The 17,829-nt window shown below is 46.4% G+C and overlaps 1 protein-coding gene across 1 annotated transcript; it reads left to right on the plus strand.

The window, feature by feature from the left end:
- On the plus strand, window positions 390-4,840 carry LOC8063406 (phosphatidylinositol 4-phosphate 5-kinase 1). Its single transcript, XM_002463976.2, has 8 exons — window positions 390-1,694; window positions 1,782-1,949; window positions 2,064-2,229; window positions 2,535-2,645; window positions 2,719-2,912; window positions 2,993-3,123; window positions 3,200-3,293; window positions 3,915-4,840. Exons 1-8 carry the CDS (start codon window positions 691-693, stop codon window positions 4,222-4,224), a joined length of 2,178 nt encoding a protein of 725 aa, XP_002464021.1. The 5' UTR covers window positions 390-690; the 3' UTR covers window positions 4,225-4,840.

A 17,829-nucleotide genomic window follows, 5' to 3' on the forward strand; every position in this document is an offset into this window, starting at 1 on the left:
CACCAAATGCCGGCGACCCCAGTCGTCAGTTGCCGAGACACGGCTGGTCCCGTGGGACCGAGTGTGTCTCTGGATCCACCCCTCGCACCCAGACCCAAGCCCGAATCCTCGGCCGCTGCGTGCAGCTGCGGCACGGGCGCGGACGCGCGTTGCGCCCACCGACCCCCGACCCGTCCCGGACGACGACGACGGGGTCCACTCGTGACTCGTGCCGCCCCCGTGGCCCCACCACCGAACCCAATGGGCCATTTCCGTGAACTGCCCCGGCGTTCAGGAGATCCGCGCGGGGAGCCTCCCGTTGCACGCCGACGACGAGCCGAGCCGCGCTGATCTCAGCGAGGCCTGGGGGCAGCACGGTAAAAGCCCCCCCCTCGCTCCATCTCTTCCATTCTATCCTCTCTCTCTCTCTCCTCCTCCAACCACTTCCCCTTGCACACTAGTGTAGCAGTGGTACTAGTACTAGGCCACTGGCACCACTCGTAGCCCCAGATCAAACGAGAAGTGCGAAGAGGAGAGGGGAGCACGAGAAGAAAAAAAAAATCCAAGCAGAAAAGGGGAGGTGAAAAGCTCGGGAGAAGTTCGAAGAGGGAAGGGGACGAGGGGGCGCAGCATAAATCCCGAGCCCCAAATCGCAAACCCTAGCCGCTCCCGATCTGCAATGCCGCGGGCTTGAGTGCGTGCGCGCGGGGGATGAGGCGGGTGGCGCCGGCGATGATCGCCGCCGGCAGCGCTGGCGGCGAGGAGACGGCGGAAGGTGCGGTGGTGGAGAAGACGCTGCTCAACGGCGACGTCTACCGCGGCGGGTTCTCCGGCGGCTCGCCGCACGGCAAGGGCAAGTACGTGTGGGCGGACGGCTGCATGTACGAGGGGGAGTGGCGGCGGGGCAAGGCGTCCGGGAAGGGCCGCTTCTCGTGGCCGTCGGGCGCCACGTTCGAGGGGGAGTTCCGCAGCGGACGGATCGAGGGGCAGGGCGTCTTCGTCGGCCCCGACGGCGCAACCTACCGCGGCGCGTGGGTGGCGGACCGGCGCCACGGCGTGGGCGCAAAGAGCTACGCCAACGGGGACTACTACGAGGGCCAGTGGCGCCGCAACTTCCAGGACGGCCACGGGCGCTACGTCTGGGCCAACGGCAACCAGTACGTCGGGGAGTGGCGCGCCGGGGTGCTCTCCGGCCGCGGCGTGCTGATCTGGGCCAATGGCAGCCGCTACGACGGGGTCTGGGAGAACGGCGTCCCCAGGGGGACAGGCGTCTTCACGTGGCCCGACGGCAGCCGGTACGTCGGCTCCTGGCCTGGGAGCTGCGTCGACCTGCCGGCTATAAGCGGCACGTTCTTCGCGCCAGTCGGCGCTGGGGCTACTGGTCTTGTGAGGAAGAGGTCCTCCGTGGAGGGTGTGGGGGAGAAGGCTACCCCGCGGATCTGCATCTGGGAGTCGGAGGGCGAGGCCGGAGACATCACCTGCGACATCGTTGACGCGCTCGAGGCGTCCGTGCTCTACAAGGAGGCCGCCGCTGTCGCCGGGGGACCAACGTACATGCGGAAACTACCGCAGAGGAATACCCGGCGAGCAGCCAGCGGAATCCCACGCTGGGCTTCGTCGGCGGCCACCACGCCGGAGAGTAAGCGACCCGGGCAGACGATCTCCAAGGGACACAAGAACTACGAGCTCATGCTGCAGCTGCAACTGGGTATCAGGTGAGATTTAATTCCGTGCTCTCACAATGTGGTCTGGTTTTGCGAGAGGATGGAATTGGAGGTTTATTACGGTTCTGCATCTTGCAGGCATTCCGTGGGAAAGTCTTCCGCTGTTCCGATGCGAGCACTGGAACAGGGCGATTTTGACCCAGGGGAGAAGTTCTGGACACGGTTCCCACCAGAGGGTTCGAAGGTCACACTACCACATTCAACTGCAGAGTTCCGGTGGAAGGACTACTGCCCCATGGTGTTCAGGTTTCTGTCTTACTCTTATTCTAGCACTTCATCTGTGTGTGCTGCGGTATTGCTGCATGATCTGTTCATCTTGTGAACTATTAACTAACTGGGGTGTTGTATTCTGCACTGCAGGCATTTGAGGAAGTTGTTTGCTGTTGATACAGCGGATTACATGCTTGCGATCTGTGGCAATGATGCTCTGAGGGAGCTGTCTTCACCCGGAAAGAGTGGGAGCTTCTTTTACCTTACCCAAGATGACCGGTTCATGATTAAGACTGTGAAGAAATCAGAAGTCAAGGTAGTGTTTCTGTTTACCGTTGATGTAAACATGCTAATTGGATTTGTAGCTAGTTATCTTACTTTGTGTTTCTCAATAAATTGGATTGTGGGATTAGTGTTACATTGAGAGGATGGTTTTTTCTTGTTGAGCTCCATGTGACCCTGCCTTGCAAAATACTTTGGTTGTTTTCTTGCAATTAACCTCGTTATTTTTTGTTCTACAAATGTTAAAAAAAGTACAAAGTACAATTAGTTACCAAGAAGAAACCTGTTTTTCCTGCTTTTGCAGAGGGGGCTAATATCCTGCTATTTTTGTTGATGCAGCTGCTAATTCGAATGTTAAATAGCTACTACAAACATGTCAATCGATACAAGAACTCGTTAATCACGAGATTCTATGGTGTACACTGTGTGAAGCCCCTTAACGGACAAAAGGTGTGATATCTACAACAATTACCTTTTATTGCAAATTTCACAACTGTCATGGTTCTAACAATTCTTTTTCTAGGTCCGATTCATTGTCATGGGTAATCTGTTCTGTTCAGAATACCAGATTCATCGCCGTTTTGATTTGAAAGGTTCATCCTATGGACGAACAGCAGACAAGTTTGAAGATGAGATTGATGAGACAACTACACTGAAGGACTTGGACCTCAATTTTGTCTTCCGGTTGCAGCGATCTTGGTACACCGATCTCCATGAGTAAGTTCAACTTCTAATAAAACTTATATAGCATAAATGTTACTTTCACTGGAAGCTAATTCTTAGAGTTAACTGTGCAGACAACTGAGACGAGACTGCGATTTTTTGGAATCGGAAGGGATTATGGATTACAGTTTCTTAGTAGGAGTTCACTTTTGTGATGACATCTCTGCCTCAAAGATGGGATCGTCTACTTTTACTGCTTCTCCAAGTAAGTTAGGGCTGTTTTATTTGGACCTTTGACTAGGTCAGGTACCTGTTCTAACCATTGTGATGATCCTTAACAGAGCTTTTAACAAAGAGTGAGTCATTTCAAGGTTGTGGCACGCCAGAGCTCTGCTTCTCGGATGATGACTTTGATATCATTCCTGATTGCCGTCGGTATGTTGTTGCATTTTATTTAGGGATCTCTGCTTTGTTGTGACTTGCATGGATTGCATTTTGCATATCATCAGTGCTGTTACCAGCATATCACTTTGCTTCATGTGATCTTAGAAATTGGATAGTTTATTAGCTTGGTTTACCATTTTTTATAATCATCACAATTTGATCCTTTGTGTGGGGTTCCATTTGGTGTTTTGGTGCACAAAATGAATTTGCATCATCTTGGGAACATGTTCAATATAGCAGATTAGCAAGCTTTGGTCTGTGACATAACTGTAGTGCCAACCATGCAATTGGTAGATTCTTGTTTTAGACTGACAAAGAGATTCTTGCTGATAAAAAACAGAATTTTTGCTTTTGCTGTTTTGTCCATGCCTTGATAAGTTGTACCTGGTCACCATCTCATAAGAGACTTAGAGCCGCCATCATAGCGCAAGCTTCATTGCTGTCCACTTGGCTTACCCATGGATGCATTTAGGCATTGTTGGGTCCTAGTTGTTTGCTTATCTGTATCAGAGATGATTGCCTCTGCTTGTTAAAAAGCATCCAATGCTCCAGACACTGAAATAATATAATTTAACCAGTTCTCTAATGTCTCATGGCAACCTTTTTTTCCAGGAAACCTTTGATTAGACTGGGTGCACACATGCCAGCCAGGGCAGAGCAAGCATCCAGAAGGAGTGAATTTGATCCGCTTCTCCTTACCGGCGGGGGATTCCTATTCCCAAACCAGACCGGTGAAGTACACGACGTGATTCTCTTTTTCGGGATAATTGACATCCTCCAGGATTACAGCTTTAGAAAGTGGGCTGAGCATACTTACAAGTCGTTACAGACAGATCCCAACTCGATCTCTGCCGTGGACCCAAAGCTCTACTCGAAGAGGTTTCAAGACTTCATCGGCAGAATTTTTGTGGAAGATGGCTAACAGAAACTGTGTAGAGATGAACCGCGAATTCCATGCGACGAAGGCCAGAGCACCTGCAATGATTCCGGGGCAGTATTTTTTTGCGGGCAGTAAAGAAGTATACATACTAATTGCCAAGAATCATCTTCGTCCATGGGGATCCGGTAAAGCAGCAGCAGCTCGTCGGCTGGGTGACCTACCGTGAAGCCTCGGTCATCAGTGAAGGTGATCTGAGTTCAAAGCAAATTTGCCGCGAATTCTCTCCGGATATCATTCGAGTGGCTGGATTTTGAAGCGCAGCCATGGGATGGGAGGATTTTGTCTGTAAATTATGTGTGATTCGGCGGGTGAGAGATTGGTTCTTCCGACTCCATTGTAGCAGTAGTTCCTTTTTTTCCTCCTTAATTTTGTTGGAGGATTTCTTTTTTTGTTTCTTTTCCTCCCCTTTAATTTAAATATATCGGTCCGATGTAAAGAAAGGGGCAGGGAGTTTTGTTTCCAGAAAAGAGGATATTTAAGGCTGCGGCAGGCAGTGAACAATAAGATCATGTACAGATACACCTTGATCCTGGGAATGGGTGGATTAGAATTCAATTCAGCATCTTCATGACGCGTGGGGCCTATACCACTGCTTCAACCTCTCTTTTGTGTCGTTGGCTTCTTCCTTTCCCAGTATTTATTGTACCTTGCTATAGCTTTTTGCAGGCTGGCTGGAATGAGAGAGGGACGCTTGCACCCCCTTGACCTGAGAGGGGGTGTGATGTGGGGAGAGATGAGTATTGGAAGTGGGAAAAAGTGATAGGAGAGGAGGGGGAGCATGAAAAGACGGGAAAGAGGGGGGCACCGGGGCAGAACACAACAGATGGTTAGATTGGAATGCCGATCTTGACTATCCTTTTCATTCGTATAACGCCCAAACCTCGAATCTCTCTGCTGATACCGGCAGCTAATTCTGTTTACCACAAAGGGTTTTGGGTCTCCGGTCCCAGAAGCCTATGGGATCAGCAGCCCCACCGGCCACCACAGAGAGGCAGCCGGGTCCGTTTTTCCTTGGGCTGCACAAGCGTCTCGAGCTGTGGCCGGCGGATGCGGACCAGATTTGGCATCATGGTCCACTCTTCGTAAGCTAATGCTGATAGATGGCCACAGGAGTATTTAAGCGCTAATGGCATCATACTGCCCCACTTACCAATATTTTTTTTTTGCTCTAGGTAAGTATATGTATCTATACTTGCCAGCAAATTACCTCAGTTGAAAATGTTCTTCCACTGGGGATCATGGGAATCTCTCCTCTGACTCTTTGGTCTTGGGGGCTGTGCAAGCCTATAGCTGGATGCCACATGGATGTATGGAAGGTTAGTGCCTTGGTGGTGGGCTGGTGGCTTGCCCTGGGGTACAAGAAAAGGAGATTTGTACTTTGGAGTCTCATTAGATGGTTGATTAGATGGACTCATGACTCATCTAGGCTTATTTGTCAAGCCAGCTATCCAAGAAAGCTTCGTTTGAGTTGTTTTTATTTGCTACTTGGTAGCCACTATACGTTTCCAAATTGCGCCCTTTGACAAAAGTTTGAAATTCCAAAGACATTTGCCCTATTCGCTTGAACCTAATTGCAAGGATGGAGAGACTATGACGACAGCGCAACAACAAGAAGAGAAAAAAAAGCTAATTGACTACCTTAAGATTTTTCTAATCTAAACTAGAAACTCCCAATAGTAGTTATGTTGTTATGTCTTTCATAGGAGGATTGGTACCTACGTATAGGGAAGAAAACCCCTACTTTCACATCAACTAGCAATACGGTACTAATTGATGCGGCATCTTTCACCTTTATTCATAGGTTTAAACATTAAAGCCCATTAGAGATTAGAGAGCACAGGTATAGAGCCTCTGGAATTTATCATAAATTCATATATGGATATAGGGAAACTTTCTATATAATTTCTAACAGGTGGTACCATGAGTCTATGACATACCCCACGGTTTCTAGCACTTGTGATCCATACCGTGTAGGTGTAGTACTACCGTGTTTCTGCTAGGACCACTTGTATCGGCCTCGCCGCTTCCCTGTGATTGTTGCTCCTTTTGAAGCAAACAAAAAACCTTATCTAATTTTATCCGGGAAAAAAAGACTAGTACTAGTTGAGTTCACTAGTATCAGGAACCTGGAAATGTAGCATCGTGTGGCAGTTCTTTTTTTATCATCCACTGCCACAGGATAATATAACATATGTAATATATTTTATGGCAGTAGTAGTGCCCAAAGACTTTCCGTACGGTTCGACCCGTATTGTCACCTCTCTTCCCTTTTATATGCCTATGACTTTCCAATGCCAAACTTTGGCAGCGTTTTACGACTTGCAGAACTCGTATATTTTGTTATGTGAGACAATATTCTTTTTCCCCCCCTATTGGCGGTCAGTTTGAGGTTCCACGCGCCGGTGTCCGTCAGTTCGTGTCCGAGCAAACAGACGATTCGCTGCATTGGCACCCAGCTAATCAAATGCTTTGTTTTGTTAGCAGCGCGAGGTTTGATGCGCCCCTGATCCCCTGCGCGACATCGATACGCCGTAGGATTGTACTCGTACGAAGCAGGGTCGAGTACGTTTACTAGCAGAGGTCGTATCTGCCGTGGCTGTGCCTGGGGCCTGGGCACGCGAAAAGGGAGGGAGATCTCTGCAAATCCCAGGCCATGCCGGGGAAAACAATTTCTTTGCTTTGGTTGTGGTCAATGGAGCCGAGTGGCCGGCGCAGGGAGACGTGCAGGAGATTCTAGGATTTCTTCACCTGCTACGGCCTTGTTTAGTTCTGAAAAGTGAAAAGATTTCGACACTGTAGCACTTTCGTTTGTTTGTGACAAATATTATCTAATCATGGACTAACTAGGATCAAAAGATTTGTCTCGTGATTTCCAGCTAAACTGTGTAATTAATTTTTGTTTTTGTCTATATTTAATGTTTCATGCATGTGCCATAAGATTCGATGTGACAGAAAATCTTGAAAACTTTTTGGTTTTCAGGGTGAACTAAACAAGGCCGTAGGGAAGGAGGCAAGGAGCTGGCGCGCGGATTCCCTGCGGTGAGCACGATGCGGCCGTTTCTGCCGTCCCCGGGGCCCGTGGAGCGCGGGCCGACGCGGAGTTGGTGGTGGTGGATATATTGGCCGCGGTTTGCCCCGTTCGAGTGGGAGGATGCCAATGCGAGGTCAAAGCCGCCAATTCGAGCAGTGAGTGTTACCAAACTGTACGTAATAAATAAAGGATGTTGCTATTTTTCAGGTGCCTAAAAAAGCGATTTCTTCAAGTGACCAACTGAGACCATAGATCTGGAATCCAACGGTGCTAAGGCCCTCTTCTTCCTCCGGCATCTCCTGCTCTTGCCCCCTCCACACAACCTCCCTCGCCTGAGTTCCCTCGCCCCGACCAAGCCCGACCGCATCTACCGCTGCTAGGGCTCCTAAACCGTCCTCTACCATCCCCGCCGCTAGGCCTACCTACCTCTCCGCAGCACCTTCTTTTTCTAAGCCCACCGGAGTTGGGAGAGAGAGAGAGAGAGAGAGAGAGAGAGAGAGAGGAGAGCTCGTCGGAACCCTAGATCTAGGAGGAGGAGAAGGGCTTACCTCGCCAGCGCCGCCATGATCCCCGCCAAAGCCTCCATGCCATCGCCAGATCTACTTGTTGAAGTTGGGAAGGTCGCCGAATCTGCGATGGGGGCGTGAGGATGGAGCTGGATTAGGTCGCTGGATGTCGGGGGAGAGAGTGAGAGAGGAGCCACCGCCGCTGGAGAGAGAAGGGGGAGGAGGTACAACGACGCTGGCACGGTGGGCGCAGGCGTGGCTTGGGAGAGAGGGAGCCGCATGCAGAGACAGGGAGCGTGTGGTCGTGTGGGAAAAGGCGTCAACTGAAGCCACATTTATTTTCAGTCGACTAGCTTATAGAAAATGTGATAAATAAATCACCAAGTCTAGACAAGTGGCGTACATTCTATGAACATACAAAAAAACCATGATAAAAATTTGTTTAGATGGGAATTCATATGTATATACTACTAACCATTGTCGCACACTATTCCACCTGCACCTATTCTACAAATATAAGCATTTCTAGTAATTTTAGAACGTTTTAAGGCATATGAAAAATAGCAATTTGTTCATGCGACAACGGCGACTATTGATTACAGGTACTAATCATCTTCCACCGTGCGACGACATGTCCACACCAACCGTTCCTCGCCCCCATTGTCGTTCACAGCCTCGTCGCGGCAGCCTCCATTTTCGCCCCTGCCACCACCGTTTTCTTTTCTAACTCCAGCGAACGCCTACGCCCCCCAATTCTGACATGGCCTAGCTGCCTCCAAAGCCACCAGGGCCCTGAAGCTTGCAGGAACCCTAATTCTATCGTCACCACCGCATGGCTTACCTACCTCCTCGAGGATTAGGCCCTTCTTTTTCTAAGGCTGCTCGAGTTGAGAGAGAAGAAGAAGAAGCTCGTAGGAACCCGCCGCCGTTGGTGGGGAGAGAGGGAGACACATGCGCGGATGACACCTGAAGTGAAATCCTCGACAGATTTTGGGCGTCTGCTATACAGAAAAAGTGCAAATTAAGACTATGGTTATTAATAAAAACTACTGCTGACTCTATATTGTGTCATACGTAGACAGCCGAACATCCCAGCTGTAATTGCAAAAAAAAAACAACCAACCTATGATAATTGATAGTTTTATATGTAGATATGTAATCACCATTAATACATGGCTCCATCCCGTTCTATCACATTTTTTGTTGAAACCTATGCTATAGCCGATTAGACCCCATTTTTGTAGAGCTCTAAACAGATTTGGCTCCTTCCTACACTATATATTGAGGAGCTAAGTTTTTTTTATCTCTTCTCTTAAAATGAACAAGGGACCAATGAAACTATTATTTTTGCTTCATCGACTTTGACTTCTCCACGCAAGGCGCTAGACCGTGCTAAATATGGCCTATAGTTTGCTGTCTACTTCTCTTCTCTTTTATACCCTCTCCTCTAACCAACACAAATATGACATGAACACTCTTATATAGCTCATAAATGTCATTTGATTATACTTTCTCTCCTCATTTGACAGGCCAATACCGATTTCTTAGTTGTTGAGATGTTAAGGGCCTGTTTAGTTGTTGCCATGACGGCAAATAGCCACCAAGCAACAAATTTCGATCACCATGGACCCAAAATAAGTGGTGTGAATCACTACCTGACCAGACAAACTTGCAAGCAAACCAAACATGTGAAAAATGACCGGTGTAGATTTGATTACCGCTGTTACCGATACACAAGTGTCTTAGGCACCTTGAAATGATTTTTACTTGGAAACAATTTTGAACGCTTCAAATAGGAGTACTTATTTAAGGACAAACAGGAGTATATGTGTCACTGTGTGACAGAGGACCGTATAGGTATAGTGAGCTCACATGCGGCGATAGTTACGTAACCGGTGTCAATAGACTATACATATACAGAGAGTACATACTTTATTCTATACGTACGTACTATAGAGTACTGAAACAGTAGTGCACGCATGTCGCATGCATGGTACATGGTACCTCCGCGGAGGCCAGTGTCCGGCACGTACGGCGTCAAACAACGTCTCATGCTACGTACATATGCATGCGGCTCGGCCGGCGCCAGCTTGTTTTGTACGTTGGAAGTATACGTACGTATGGTATGGTGCTCTGGTGGCTGCACGCAGCTCTTCACGGACGAGCGCGGCAGAGCGGCGGTACGCCGGCCGGCACATGGCGTCGATCCGGCGGCCGCGCGTATACAGCATACCCGTGCCCGTGCAGTGCAGGATTCGTGTATCGTGACCAGTGGCTATCACTAAACACGCTCCTGAGGGCACGGGAGTCAGACTCTTTTTTCCTGTAGAGCACACAGTAACGTTATATTGTCGTGCTGCTGCCGGCTATTGCGATGAGCCCGTCGTTAGGCACTGCTTTCAGTGCGACCACGGGAGCACTGGGTCATACTCGTGCAGCTGATCAACGCATGCATGCATATGTTCGTACCGCTTCAGGCTTCACTATATCGGCATCAGCACCATGTCGGGCATCGCTTGCGATTGACGTGTCGTCGTCCGCCGTACAGCGCAGTGGCTCACGTGAAGCTTTCAGCGCGATGCATGCGCCGATGACTCACCAGTCACCACGCGTGTGCATGCAGCGCTTCCAGCAGTGTTATTAGCGGCACGTACACGTACCTCCAGTCATTGGTTAGTGCAATGCCCAGACCTGTCCAGGCACATGATCGAGCCATGTGGCACTTAGCCGCCACAATGTGTCCCATAATGTAGTTCATATGATTAAAATATTTACTATCACATAACTCAAACACTGTGAGAGGTCCATAGTATAAAGTATCCATAAATTTATAGACTATTCATAGGGAATAAAAAATATTACCTTTTCTCACTCCTCCCTCCCTCTCTCTTTTTTAGCTTTGCACATGATTGTAAAGAGATTCTTATCTTATATATGACCCACCTTATAGACTAGTTATCGGCTAAAACATTATGGAGACAGTAATAGTTATTGTCCATTGACACAAAAGTTGCTTATATGGACTACTTAGTATATATACATTGTGGTTACTCTTAGGCCTAGTTTAGTTCAAAAAATCTTTGAAATGCATGCATGAAGTATTAAATATAGACAATAATAAAAACTAATTATATAGTTTATCTGTAATTTGCGAGCCGTTTTAAACCTAGTTAGTTTGTGATTAAACAATAATTATTAAATACAAACAAAATGCTACAGTAGCCAAAAGGTTTTCGTGAACTAAAGTCTTAGCTTGCGTAAGTATTGTGGACCGCCGTCCATGTGACCATGATGGTAGACTCGGCCTTGTTTAGTTTCTAAAACTTTTTAAGATTCGCTATCACATTAAATCTTTATACACATGTAACACTAAATATAGATAAAAAAACTAATTGTATAGTTTGACTATAATTTATGAGACAATTTTTTTGAATTTAGTTAGTTTATGATTAATTATTCTATAATTAAATAATAATTGTCAAATACAAACGAAAATATAATTACGTGTCTAGTGTTGCAAAAGTCTGCTAGCACCTGTGAGCTTGCAGTGTGTTCAAGGTTCTGGGCTGTCCGTGTGATCAGCATGATAGAGACCTATCGATGTGTCTTATGCTAGCGAAGTAGCGAACCTGTGAGCTTGCAGTGGCGTGGACTGTCCATGCGATCTCGTGGGCTAGGTGTCCGTGTGTGCATGACAGCATGAGACTCACCGATGTCTCTAGTGGCGAAGGTGTATACACACTGACCATTCAAGTGTGCCACTGGATTGTCCCTGTGAGCGCTTGTCGTGTGTTTAACGTTCTGGTGGAAGAAACCGTACGTGCACTCACGGATTGTCGGACAGTCAAGAGAGGTTTATGCAACTGTGTTGTTAGGCAAAGATGACTTTGAGCCAGACAACAAGGGAATAGAATCAACTCAATTATGGGTATTCATTTGATATCTGAACAGTAAATGTTAGAGGGTGTGGAGAGTATATATTTATTGAGGTACTAATCTTTGTAATTTCTACACACTTCGCTATAATACACTTACTCCGAATGAATACAACCCTTGGGGCAAACTGGTCACTACATGTTGGACTTCATATTCCTATCCTGAAACAATCTTGAAGTTTATCGTCGATAGTTCGTCTACGCACCTTGTCAACGAGATGACTAGTCTTGTTCTCTTTTCTAACTTCGCCTGAAGGCGGAATGTGCTAGATGTCTTCACCCCCTTTTTGCCTTGAAAAGAAACTTAGCTTATGTTGATGTTGATGCTAAAATGTTGCGAGAGAAAAACATTGTTTCTTCGTTAGAAAGTACTGTCGAAGAATAAGGCTATGGTTTATTTGGCTTCGCCGCATCGTCCATCTTTTCTTTATTCGGACGAAGTGCTAAAGATGAGAAAAGGTCATGGTTTATTTAGCTTTGCCCCATCGTCCATCTTTCCTTCATTCGGGCGAAGTGATGAAGACGTTTCCCCTCCTCCATCTTCCTATATGTCAATACCAAAAAGAAAAATTATTAACCAATTCTAAAGTTTTTAGGGTCTATGTTTATCTTACCTGAGGTTAAATCCACGACAGATGTTTAAGTCTTTAGAATAACTATTAGATTTTGAGCATGCAAGCAGCAATCTGGAATAAATAACACATTTTTTCGATGTTGACCTCAACCTTTAAAGATAATGAGTGGCCAACCTGCAAGAGGGAATGTAACTCTATATATGGACGTGGAAACTTTTGAATTTCATGTTTACGTCTATCTCTACAAGATCTTTGTCTGCAATCTACGAATTTGCCCGTGTGCTCGTTGTGATGGTCCTTTTTATTGCCTAAAGCTATACTTGACGCATTCATTGATCTGAAAAGTAATAACTGAAAATTATTGGTCGGTAGAAAAAATATAACTTATAAAACAAGCAAATACATCACGAATCATCTGCTCGCGGCGGCCCTGCGGCAAACATTCCAATGCAAATTTCGACCACCGTCCGATGGATATCGACACGCATTTTCACAGGTGCTCTGCTCCTGAATCCACTCTTCACCACAGGCGCGCTCCGCAGCCGGATCCTTCCTGACTGGCTTTTGCCGGCATGGGCCAAAGTTACTGCTGCTAGTTACCGACCTAACCAGTCTACTGCATCGATCGAGCAGTAGTGGCATTGCTCTTTTTGACCAGCAAGAATTTACACACCACTTCGTCACCGGCCTGCTGCGTGCGATCCACCTTGAGATGTGCATGTGCTGCTCCACAACTGCTCGAGCAAGAGCAAAGGGAGAGCTGGCAGGCCATTCAATTCGTTGAGCTGCTGAGCACACGCTGGTATCCGGCAACAATATACTAGTACTGTAGCACTAGTAACATTGTACACTAGCAACATGTTCTCTCACTACCTCCTGCTATCTTTTTTCAATCTCCCAGCATGCACAGTCTAGGCGCCACCTTTAGCTTTGCAGGCGTACGTCTTTGGTTTGATGATCTGCCCTAAACGGGGGGTTCTTTTTGGACAGTGGCTGGAGCCTTTATTTGTGCCTTAAAAACGTATAGTCCTATACCGTATCCAGTCTCCCGTATACTTCCTAGTGTGTGCTGGGGTGCAGCTAGCTACTAGCCTGCTACTACTACAATAGTGTGGCCACACTACCGCGTCTACAGCCCAGGCGACACGTAAGGCCTGCAGGGATACGGCATGCGCCCGACTGCCCGAGTATAGTCGTTGTCCCGCTCTACAGGTCTACTCCACTAGTACAGACTAGTACAGGTCAGGTCGATACGTGTGCTCGCTTCCTGCACGTATACGAGGAGCTGCGCAAGTCCATTCCTGCACGCCACAACGGTCTGCAGCAGGGTCAGGTATAGCCCTGTGTCAGTGACGTGTCTGCCGCCCCAAGCTCTGCCTGCACTGGCGCTGGAATCTCCCTGCCATGGAGCCGAACATTTCTACACCGTCCATCCGCCGGTTCCAACTTTTCGCGCCGCGAGACACGGCCGTCGCCCAATACGCTGGGGGCTGGCCGCTGGGGGGGCCTTTTGCGGGCGACGGCAACATGGCCGGGATTGCAACTTTTGTCTCCGGTGAAGACTGGGAAAAACGCGTGTTGGTACGGTCGGGAGCCGGACCGGATGGCCGAGATCGACCGGGACTTGGAGCATTCACCGGTAGAGAAGACGATGGTGCTGCTGCTGCAGATCCCAAGAGCCGTAGAGCACTGCAAACGGAGGTGATGATTCCTGGAGTGCGAGGAGGGACCACCTTCACGTGGGACCCCACGCCTTGTTTCCTTTCTCGCTCTATCGGCTCTGACTTTTCTTTAGGTTTAGCCGTTAGCCTAATGCAGATGCAAATGCACTGCAAAGCACTGAAGCGCAGCGACGGAAGGGAACGTACTACAGTAGGAGACAGTGCCCCATTTGACGAAAGGGACGTATCTTGGGAGCTTTCAAAGAGTGTTTGCGAGGCCACAGGACGGCGGGCCCCCACAGCACGGCCTCGCATGCCCGTTTGGCCCAGCCTCAGTCTGGGCCGGCACGACAGTACAGCTCCAAAGGCAGGAGAACGGCAAGATGGATCAGTGTGGCAGAACCTCCTGAATTAAGTGGTCCACATGCACACATCATTGTCCCAAAGACTTCTGATCGTCGTGCACGAGTTCCAAATAACTCAAGAAGTCTGTCGGGTGTCCTCGGGAAACCCGAATCATCCACGTAACATTCTTTTCAGGAATTCCCTCATCAAGCATTACAGTATTACAACATTTCATAGATAAGAGAAATCAGAGTAAAAGCGGAAAGGTTACATAACATAGATTGAAAATTTAGTTCACAGTTTACAAACCATAAGTATTTAATACATAAAAGCTTCGGAACTTTATATTACATAAACCATAGATCACACAATAAGTTTTTACTTGCCCAAGGTCACACATCAGGTTCATCATCTTTTGTGAATACTGGGGGACGGGTATCGGTGAAGTCAACATATGTGGTTTCTTCTCGATTATTGCGACCACGGCCACGCTGACCAACATTCTGGTTTTGTGCTAACAGAGTTGTTGCATTGACTAATGCTGCAATTGCATCAGCCAGAGAGGGTGGAACTGGTGGTGCATTAGGAAAACCATCCCCACCCTGGGAAGAACTAGCTCCATGGTTGTTAGCAGACATCTGTTTAAAAACACATCACACTTTAATTAACCTGCTTACTTAACCCTCATACATCATGACTTACATAACACAAACACGTTCATCTTATTTATCATACAAGTCCGCTCCCGGGCAGGACTACTTGAAACCACTATCTTACACAACTTCCCATACTAGAGGTTTTCTGACTAACTAAGTTACAAAGTCAGAAGGTCACACTAGGTCATACTTCGTGCCTACTCAACACCTAGTCGTCATCCATACCCGACTCACTGGTGGTAACATCCTCATCTGGAGTGGGAGTTCCTGGTTCTTCTGCTTCATCCTCAGAAGTATCACTATCCACTTGGATGACAACTGGTCCTTCCTCTGCTGCTTCAGGAGCCTCGGGTGGATTGAGGGCATCCTGCAGCTGGTGCACCTCCTCATGGAGGGTGTTGGCATAGGCCTCAAGAGTGACCACATACCCCGCCATATGGTACAGCTGAACTTCCATATTGATGTTGTCAGTGAGCATCAGGCGCATATCATTCTTCATAAGCCTGTAGGTCCTTGGCGAAGGAGGACCTCCGCTAGTGTCACTCCCGTTTCCATCGCTGGAGTTATCAGTGCTGCTGTCACTGCTATCGGAGGGTGGCGGATCCCTTGGTGCCAGCTGGTGCCTTGGGACACGACCTCCGGTTGACTTGCGAGCGGTTAGGCGGGTACGTGCCATCTGCCAAAATATTTTTAATTTTGAATATTAGAACTATATATGTTCCAAGGTTAAAGGATAGAGTTTTACAATTAGATGGACATATTACCTCTAATTATTAACAACTTTAAGGAGAAAAGTTAATTACATGTTATCATTAATGATGCATGAAACGTACTTACGAACAAGGCATACAAGTAACTAACTTTAAATTAGTCACTTAATATAGAAGTGCATAAACTTTCCTTTCATAATTAGGGCAATATTATAATACCATAAGCATCGTTCCTTGTATATAAATATCACCATAATTATACTAAGAAAATATCTATTTAGATAGAAGGACAAGTCTAAAGAATGAACTGAGACAAGTTAGAAGCATAAGACAAGCTTAGAAGCAATTTGGACTCAAACTAATTTGAAATTTAGTTTGACTCAAAAGCTTTTGAAGTTTTCAAATTCGAATACTGCTATACTTTCTAAGGGAAACCTGCTCTGATACCAGCTGTGTCATGGAATTTAATATGTGATCTTGTGTTAATATTATTTAGCTTCATGATTAATTTCAGCTATGTTTGATAAAGTATGCTCTGTCTCTTAATAAAGCTATTTAAAAATAATTATAAAACAAATAGAAATAATTATTCCTTTAGGCTTTGTGTGATATTTGGAATGATTGACAACCAGTGGTTACTTAGCATGATATGCTCCCTGGTTATGGTTTAATTCATGTAAATGATCTTTGTGATATGATAGGTCCACAACATTGTTTAATAAAGATGATAAAACTTGTTTAGAAATAATCTATGTTTTGATAGCTAGATTAGTTTATTTCTTTATCATGAAGGTAAATTGTACTCGAGATAATCATATTTTGTTATATTATTCAAGAACATGTAACCTGTCTTTATCATGCCATGAGTGTATCATAATCATGCATATGCACTTTTACGTATAGAATACGCTCCGGAAGAATCTGATCCCCAGTGGGTTTCTTCCGAGTTTGTGGATCCTTCGAGTGTTGTTGAGTTGCCGAACTTCCCTTCCGGTCAAGGCAAGCCCCGGACATTAAACCCTATCCTTGTATTTTCATAAAGTCATTTATATCACTTGAGTTAATATGATGCATTAGGTGAATAGGAGTTGAGTGAATCCTATTTGCTGCATTACCTACCTTGGTGATTCTTATATTAACCTTGATACCTGTTTATGAAAATGCTTAGTATGCTTAGTCCTGCTTATGAGATAGGTTTTCAAATGAGAAAGTTTGAAGGGTTGTTGTGGAATACTTTCATGGTTAATAATGTTTAAACTTGAGACCGGTCGGTGGACTTGCTTTGAGAATGGAGTCTTAAAGTAGTGTCTCCAACTGTGTCGATTAAGGACCGTACCGTTGTTGGCCTGTTGTGATTGAGAACTTTGAGTACAGCCCACATGCGGCGGTAAGCCTTACCTATAGCTATTCCGATACTTGAGAACGGCTAACCGCGTACTGGGAGTGGAGAGATGGCGAGAGTAGCGTGTACCCACCTTACGGATCTGAGATGACCGGGAAACATCTAGATTGGCTGTAGGATGGTGGTGTACTGTACTCTCGGGTGACGCTGGACCCGTTCTTGTATGGGAGGATCTATAGAAAAGGTTGACATATGCAAGATTAAGTTCTACATATGTCGTGTGGTACTGAATCCCCAGCTGGGTTTAATCGATTCGAATCGCCGTGTTTCCTCGGATATGGAGCCTCAATCCTCACCCCATCATCGTAGTAATAAGTGAATCTTTGGTATAAGAAAGAGGTGATTTGCTTATGAAAGTTGGATAATGATCTTGACTAGTTATAAGTGATAATCTTGAGTAAAACTTGAAAGTAGGTTTTACTCTTAGTAAGCTTTTATGCAAAAGAAATGCTTTGATCTTGCTAAAGCTTTACCTTGAATCCCTATAGCCTGCATATCTGAGTCTTCACCTCTTTTCTAGTCGGTTAAGTCTTGTTGAGTACTTTCGTACTCAGGGTTTTATAACCCCTGTTGCAGGTGATGACTTAGACTGCTAATGGAGGTCATGTTAGTGGGCGCGACATGATTTATCCACCTCTCCTACCTTAGAAGCTTCACCTAGGATGCTTCCGCTACTCTACACACCTTTTGGAAATTTAGTTGTTTATATTCCATCATATGTTGTAAATTAAGTTATAAATCTTCCGCACTCTGATCTAAGTTATTT

Source organism: Sorghum bicolor, chromosome 1, assembly GCF_000003195.3.
Source record: "Sorghum bicolor cultivar BTx623 chromosome 1, Sorghum_bicolor_NCBIv3, whole genome shotgun sequence".
Taxonomy (NCBI): domain Eukaryota; kingdom Viridiplantae; phylum Streptophyta; class Magnoliopsida; order Poales; family Poaceae; genus Sorghum; species Sorghum bicolor.

Coding starts and splice junctions, on each gene's coding strand:
- LOC8063406 (XM_002463976.2), top strand. CDS start 691: ATGAGGCGGGTGGCGCCGGCGATGATCGCCGCCGGCAGCGCTGGCGGC. Junction 1,950..2,063: donor TACTGCCCCATGGTGTTCAG/GTTTCTGTCTTA, acceptor TCTGCACTGCAG/GCATTTGAGGAAGTTGTTTG. Junction 3,294..3,914: donor ATCATTCCTGATTGCCGTCG/GTATGTTGTTGC, acceptor CTTTTTTTCCAG/GAAACCTTTGATTAGACTGG.